At 39.0% G+C, this 7,948-nt stretch overlaps 1 protein-coding gene across 2 annotated transcripts; it reads right to left on the reverse strand.

Annotated features, from left to right (window-relative positions):
- Nucleotides 1–530: 530 nt before the first annotated feature.
- LOC306869273 (uncharacterized protein) lies at nt 531–7,537 on the reverse strand. Of its 2 annotated transcripts, XM_079415963.1 has the most exons (3): nt 7,440–7,527; nt 6,465–7,157; nt 650–3,781 (listed from the first exon to the last, which is right to left on the reverse strand). In XM_079415963.1, the coding sequence occupies exons 2-3, from the start codon at nt 7,141–7,143 to the stop codon at nt 2,784–2,786; spliced, it is 1,677 nt and encodes a 558-aa protein (XP_079272089.1). In that variant the 5' UTR covers nt 7,144–7,157; nt 7,440–7,527; the 3' UTR covers nt 650–2,783. The 2 variants fall into 2 exon arrangements, with proteins under 2 accessions (XP_079272088.1, XP_079272089.1); XM_079415962.1 differs by having other exon boundaries at nt 531–3,781; nt 6,465–7,537.
- Nucleotides 7,538–7,948: the final 411 nt, after the last annotated feature.

Below are 7,948 nucleotides of genomic sequence, written 5' to 3' on the forward strand. Positions count from 1 at the left end.
AACCATCTCTAGGGTTTACAGAGAATGGCCCCCAAAAAAGAAATTATCTAGTAAGTGGTCTGTGAGTTCTGAGCGTCTTGTTGATGGTCAAAGGAGAATGACCAGACTTTGAGCTGATACAAAGGCAACAGTAACTCAATTAACCACTTGTAATTTTAACACAATTGAGGTATGCAGGAGAGCATCTCTGAACACAAAACACATCAGATGGGTTACAGCAGCAGAAGACCACACCGGGTGCCACTCCTGTCAGATAAGAACAGGAGAAAATAAGGCTACAATTTGGACAATGGAAGATTGGAAAAAAATTTGGCTGATCTTATGAGTCTCGATTTCTGCTACGACATTCAGATGGTAGGGTCAGAATTTGGCAAAAACATCATGAAGGCATGTTTGTAGTGGTGGTATAATGGTGTGGCGTATATTTTCTTGGCACACTTTGGGCCCCCCTAGTCATTGCCCATTTCAGTTTTGAATTTAAAATAAAAAAAGGAAAAAGCTGACCCTTAAAAAAAATATATGTTGGCATAGTTCACCAAAATTTTTTAATTTGTGTCATCATTACTCACCCTCAAGCTGTTCCATACCCATGTTCCATAATATGAATTTCTTTCTTCTGTTGAACACAAAAGAATGCTGGTAATCGATTTGAAAAGTTTTAATTTTAAATGATTATAATACTGTTGGTACATCATTCTGAATATGAGTGAACTTGATTGTTATAGATATTAAGAAGATGATGACTCTGCTCTTCTTAAAGAGTATAATGACAGAAAATACATATTAAAGGATATGCAAGTAGAGATGTTATAGCAAAAGAAATCTCAGCAGATTTCAATGTTTTCGTATGAAAATTGACCTGTATTGATTTCTTACAATGAAGTATAATTCTGGAGAATGAAAGATTACATTGATCATATATATTGAAACTAAACATTACAAACAACTATTTAGAATCTTCCCTTCCATTTGGCCAAAGTGTTGCTGTCCCTTAACTTGTATTACAGCATTACACTTATAAGGTTGCAGACCAGCCCAAAATACTGGTTTAACACTAGCAATAAGGTATGGATCTTTACATGGTATCAAACATTCTGTTCAGCATATTTACTAAGGATGAGGTCTTTTTACACTGAAGATTTGTTGGAGCTAGACAATCAACAATCATTTTTGTTGATCTTATTGTTGAATCAAATACAGATGGACCACAACCTCCAAACATCTGCAACATCATCTCTAAATTCAACATCACGTGGGCACAGAAACATACAGAATATTGCAACAAAGTGAACAGTTTAAATAGTTCAGAGTTATTAAAACACTTGTCATGGATCTTTTTAAGCTCCAGTTTCTGGCTTGAAATTTTTAAGACTAGCCTATTTCAAATCAATGCAAAGAATATACAAGTCAAATGTACAAAATGGCATTTCACAAGATATATATAAAAATAAGAGAGAAAAGAAAAAAAAAAGATGTATTCACAAAACCACACAGTTTGACACCGTGGTCACAACAGAAACAGTGTCTCCATCTTTGGAGGAGAACCAACCATAAAAGCAACTTGGCAGTAACAGCCTTTGCCTCATATATTCAGTAGAGGGCAGCACTTTTAAAGTTGACTAGATTTCTGTGCTAGCACATTATACCTCAACCAAAAGGAGAAGCCTTCATTCTTCAAAACAATCAGCATATTAATACATAGCTTGGATATGTAAATACATTTTTACAGATGAGACAGCTGAATTATCCCTGGCCGTCACAATTCTGATTCTTTGGATCAGCACCCTGTGAGATACTCTTCACCTTAAACACAACACCATCCAAACACTCTTAAATCTAATGATGCACTCAACAAAACCCAGAGTAAACTGAATGAATATTCTGCAGCTTGCAAACACCCACTGATAAAAAGGTGAAGAACCCAATTTAAAACAATACTACAGCTATTGATGCACATCTGTGTGTGAGCCTGCGCAATAAACACACAGTTAAGGCTTTAATGTGTTCAACGTAGCTCTTTCTCTAAGAGGGCATATTAAAATAATCATCACACCAATAACAACACCCATAACATGTGAGTAACATGATACTGTGTTAGTCCCACTGGAGAGTCAACAGCCCCTACACTAAAATACAGTACACATAGGGGGAAAAAAAGGATGTAAGTCTACATATCCTGGTCTATATGATGTGACATCTGAGATGTCATGAGATATAATATGTACTTGAAGTGGATATTTGAGTCATCATGATAAATTTACATAACCATATTAAATAACGAGCTTGTTGTTATAGGTTTTAAAGTCAGACTCTAGAAGAAAGTGTTGCCACAGACATTTTTTTTTGTAAGTCCAGGACAAGATGTAAAAAAAAAAAAAAGTAAAAAAAAAAAAAAAAAGCTGTCCCTTAAAATATTTTTGTGATAGTTCACACAAAAATGACAATTCTTGTAATCATTATTCACCCTCAAGTTATTCCATACCTGTATGAGTTTCTTTGTTCTGCTGAACACAAAACAATGTTGGTAACTTGAATTGAATTTTTGTTCCATACTATGGAAGTCTGTGGCTTCCAGAAACTGTTCGTTTCCCCCACATTCTTCAAAATATTATCTTTTTTGTTTAACAGAAGAAAGAAACTCGTACATGCTCGGAAAAGTTTGAGGGTGAGTAAATGACAGAATTTTCAATTTTAGGTGAACTATCCCTTTAAGTCAGAGTTTTGTTTATTTTTTCACGAAAAGACTAAAATGTTTATTGTTTTCTTTATATGTAAATTTGTGACTAAACACAGTCCACCACAGGCTCGCCTTCATTCCCTTCCCCTTCCCCCCACATCCCGAACCTCATATCCTCATCATCTATGGATCCTCCATCTCCCTCTCCCAAACCAGCCATTCCCATTGCTTCATCCGCTCCAGGCTCACCCTGATGGGCACGGAGGTGCTTCCTCAGACTAGCTGGATCTTTAAAGCCTCTGTGGCAAAGTGGACAGCAACATGGCCGCTCTCCCGTGTGTATGCGCTGGTGGTGTTTCAGATGCTGCAGGCGGCTGAGCCTTTTCCCGCAGACGCTGCACACATATGGTTTTTCACCGGTGTGTGTGCGGCGGTGCTTCCGCAGGCCATCGAGATGACGAAACTGCGTTCCGCAATCGGAGCAGGAATATGGTTTCTCACCCGTGTGGATGCGGAGGTGAGTCTTAAGAGCCCCAGACTCGCGGAAACGGCGGCCACAGACGGTGCACGGATACGGTTTCTCTCCCGTGTGGATCCTCAGGTGCTTTTTCAAACTAGAGATCAGACGGAAAGTCTTTCCGCACTCCAGACACAAGTGAGGACGGTCCCCAGGTGCCTCTCCCATTAGCTCAGAGATGGAGCGTCGTATGGGTTCTTCTGGCGATGAGCCGCCCACCCCTGGGCTCCTGCTTGTGCTCATACCCAAACCAGGAGCATCCCTCAGGGCCGACCTAAGCCCAGAGGTTCCTTGTGATGGTGAACTACTGGAGGAGGGTCCATTGTGAGGCCTGGAGGGGGGCGGTGGTGTAGACTTGGATTGGTGATGGTGTGAACGGGGGCCTCCTTCTTCCTCGACCACGTGGACATATGCCAGATCACACACACTCTGTGCCGAGTGCTCAGCCTCTGTAGGCGCCTCTCTTCCTCGCATACACACCTGTCCAGAGGCAGGAACCTGCTCCACTTTAACAGAGAAGCTAGTGTGTGAGGGAGGGTTTTGGGGTCTGGCGTGTGCGAGTCTTCTGCTGTCATCCACCATCTCACCTGTGAAACATCACACATTTATACGCAGGTAGAAAAGGTTTAAGAGAATTTTCAAATTTGGCATGGCAACTTCACAATTTGCAAAACTATTTTCTTATTGCACTTCATAAGAATATTAGATGCCTTGCATATAATGTGATACCTGTATTTTTCACAGACAAAATTATTATAATGCTAAATGCCAGACAGTTCACCTTTATTATAGGTATTTGCAGCTGCAAACTACCAATTATCAAACTGTTAAAGAGAGACAACCAAAAGCGGTCTTTTCCAAAATGTTCAGTTAAGAATAGCAGATGTTGTGTGCATTAAAGGGGACCTATTATGCAAAAATCACTTTTATAAGGATTGAACATAATCAATAAATAGATATTAAAAGAATACTATTTATATTATTTAATATTACAATATAAAATCAAATAATTTGAAATGCAACAATTTAGGCATTAAAATAAAATGAAAAATGTCATTTTGAGATTTATTAATTATTCATATTAAATGTATAGTTGATATAATAATATATTATTAATATTACTTATATAAACTGTAAAGAGAGAAAGATGTGTATGCACAATTAAATATCGACAGAAGTAAAAATCTGAGAAGGGTCTGGCTGCAGACTTGCACTTGACGTCACTTGCAGTTTTTTTTTTTTTTTTTCTATTTATTGATTATTTTTTGTTTGAATCACTCAACATTTTACAACAGTAGCCAGGTGGTGAAGAAAAGAAAAAAGAAACTAAATTACAATATCACTTGCACTTTCCGCTACCTGCGACGATCACTTGCATTCGACACGAATCGTGTGCGTTGCCAATGGAGACAAGACGCTGTGGTGGTTAAACGATTAAAACTAATTTAGTATAATAACGAACAGGGTCCTGCAAGTCATCTGTAGGAGAAAAAGACAAGACCCGCAAATCTGTGGCAGAACAGCAGAATATGAACGCAATGCACAAAGTTTCTCGTTAAGTGTTTTCCTCCTGTGGAAAACCATAAACACTTAATATGGCTTAATGTGTTAAGATAGAGCTATTAAAATATCAAATTCAATATACAATTTATTAATATCATGAATATGTATCTAGTCTTTTCCTCCCATACCGCAAAACATGGGATAATGTGGCATAATGGACTAAGATGATAAAGAGCAAACTCAATATGCTCCTCATCATTATTAAAATATACATAACTAATGTACAGGCAGGTGAACCCAGAATAAACGCAACATGCTAAGTTTCACGTTAAACATTTTTCCAGACAGAATAAACGGTCTACAGCTCTTTTATATCATTGTCTTTGTCCATTAAGCTATATTATGTGTTTTATTTAAATTATTTTCTATGGGAGGAAAACATTTACCATGCAATTTAATGCATCGCATCCTTTTAATATCACTTAATGCATTTCATAATGCACGTTCATATCTGCTGGTCTGTATCTTTGTGTCAACAAGACTTATAGGCTAATGAATTGTCTTTATCATCTTAGTCAAAGACTACAGAATACCCTTAAGTCCCTTATTATTATTATTATTATTATTATTATATTAAATTTAGTCCATTATGCCACATTAAGCGTTTTGCTGTTTGGGAGAACAAGTGAAAGTTTGCATATTGTGTTCATGGCCGTCTGCTTGCCTTGTAGTGCATTTAATAATAACTATACATCAAATTTTATCTTTTAATTGACCATATGCACGGAGCACTATTTAGAACTTCCAGATAAAGATAAGCCAGCTCGTAATCTTCCAGGTTTACCATTGGTGTTTGGTGATGAGTTTTTGGCTCAAAGTCTGCATTTAAAGTCACACCAAAGGTGTTCAGCTGAGATTAGGACTTTGCTTTCTGCAGACCAGTCAAATTCTTCCACACTGACTAAATCAATCATTTCTTTTTGAACGTTGCCGTATACACAGAGGCACTGTCATGTTAGACTAGAAAAGGGCCCTGTCCAAACTGTTGCAATAAAATTAGAAGCACACAATTCCCTAGAATATCATTATATGCTTAAACATTAAGATTTGTACTCATGGGAATTACTAAAGTAGTCAAACCTGTTCATTAGAAGGGGGTGACCCAATACTTTTGGCAATATAGTGTATCTTAATACATTAAGCCATATTAAGTGTTTATGATTTTCTAGAAACTTTGAGCATTGCGTTCATATTCTGCTGTTCTGCCACGGATTTGCGGGTCTTGTCTTTTTCTCCTACAGATGACTTGCAGGACCCTGCTCGTAATTGTACTAAATTAGTTTTAATCGTTTAAGCACCACAGCATCTTGTCTCAATTGGCAACGCAAGTGCTGTCACAGGTAGCGGAGAGTACAAGTGGCGATTGCAAGTGACATTGTAATTTAGTTTCTTTTTTTTCTCGTCTTCACCACCTGGCTACTGTTATAAAATGTTGAGCGATTCAAACAAAAAATAATCAATAAATAGAACAAAATAAAAAAGACGTCAAGTGACGTCACTCGAGGAAGCGCAAGTACTGACAGTGCAAGTCTGCAGCCAGACCCTATGGGAAAATCTACTATATCGGCATATAACCGATATGGAACCGATATATTGTGCATCTCTATTCTAAACCACTCAGTGTTGTTGCTACTGTCTAATGCCTGAATGCTTCAGTGTTAGCACATCAACAATTCCCATTACATGTAATACACTGTGCTGTCTTACCAGGTCGGTTCATATCTGAACAGATGTTAGAGGAATGGACGTTTATGGGGTCATAAAAACTGTTCGTCACTGTCCCATCCGCCTGAATGGAGAGGTGGCAGCTCTTGAATTCCTCCCTGGAGTCAAAGCCGTGTATGGCATCACCCAGAGCGCCACTCAACTCGGGTTCAGCTCCGGTAAAGCAGCGCGGATCCGGCTCAGGCGCACTCCGATGCGTCAAGCGGCTCGAGTTTATGGGTCCAGCCGTGGCGTAGACGTGAGGACCCGGCATGGGCGGATTCCCAAAGGGACCCTGAAGCTGGTCGATTAATTTCTGTGCGCTACACAGACACTCCTGTAACGTCTTGAGCTCTCTCTCTGAGACTTCGAGTCGAATCTTCAGCTTCTCGTTCTCTTGCTCTTTGGTCATCAGCTCCCGCTGGGTTTCGGACAGCACCGCCACGATCTCGCCCAGAAGGGTGTCCACCGCCGCGGACAGAGTCGACCGGATGGTCGGTCCGAGGCGTGTTCTGAGTGTGGAGATGGACAGGTTTTTGTCCCGGCCTGTGTTTTGCATGCACTCATCCTTCTCTTCCTTATGGGATGAGTTGATTATAGTTTGTTTACGGTGAGAAGCACTCGCTGATGAGCTGTTTGTTGCTGTTGGTACCGACACTGCGTTGTTGCGCTTCGAGTTCATAGCGAATTCTTCTGCTGTGCATACAAACGAAAAGGAAACCTATATTATTAGTTATCGCTGTGATATATTAATGTTATATAAAAGAAAACGGTCATCTTCTGGAGTCTCGCTGCGACAGAATTTCCTAATCACTCAGAAATGAAAAACTAGAGACAAGCCAGATGAGCTACTATAGCATTGCCATTAGCAAACTAGCCCACACTTTCCTCTTGCTAATGGAGCTTTTCGCTGAATTGGTTTTGGTGAAAGCTGGATAAATAACCGCCCTGCATGCTCACAACGATATTGTTGTTAACCTGCATTAATGTAGTAATCGCTTTTTCGCTACGAGCCAAAGCCTTCTTTCCACAGAACAAACGCTGGGGTCAATCCTGACTTTTGATTGGTCAAAGATGTGGTCGCGGCTTAATGACATACTCTCGCGTAAACAAAGCGCATATAAATGACGATTTTCAGAACGAAAAACGTGTTAACGTTCATTAGTGTTGAGTCATAATTCTAGTTTACACATCAAACATTAGCTGATGCAAAATAATGTATTTAACAATTGATTAAATATCAACTCTAATAAACCATTAAAATGAAATATGAAAGTCAAGCTAGCCAAGATTAACTTTGATGTTGGTTTAATGTGAAATTTAAATGAGCTATAAAAAAGTTTGAAGGTTTTTCATGTCTTACAGACAAAAATGCTATCAGATAGACAAAAGCCCTAAACCAGTGATTCTCCACTCCCCTTTAGGTGGCCTCAGCAAGCGTCCAGGGGGCCCTAATATATCTTAAAATAAATTGAGTTATATTAACA

This window comes from Barbus barbus (assembly GCF_936440315.1).
Source record: "Barbus barbus genome assembly, chromosome: 5".
Classification (NCBI taxonomy): Eukaryota; Metazoa; Chordata; class Actinopteri; order Cypriniformes; family Cyprinidae; genus Barbus; species Barbus barbus.

What these genes read in the sequence shown, in the direction of transcription:
- LOC306869273 (XM_079415962.1), bottom strand. Translation starts at nt 7,143, where the DNA reads ATGAACTCGAAGCGCAACAACGCAGTGTCGGTACCAACAGCAACAAAC. An exon ending in TTCAGATATGAACCGACCTG is followed by an intron (nt 3,782 to 6,464) that starts GTAAGACAGCAC and finishes GATGTTTCACAG; the next exon opens with GTGAGATGGTGGATGACAGC.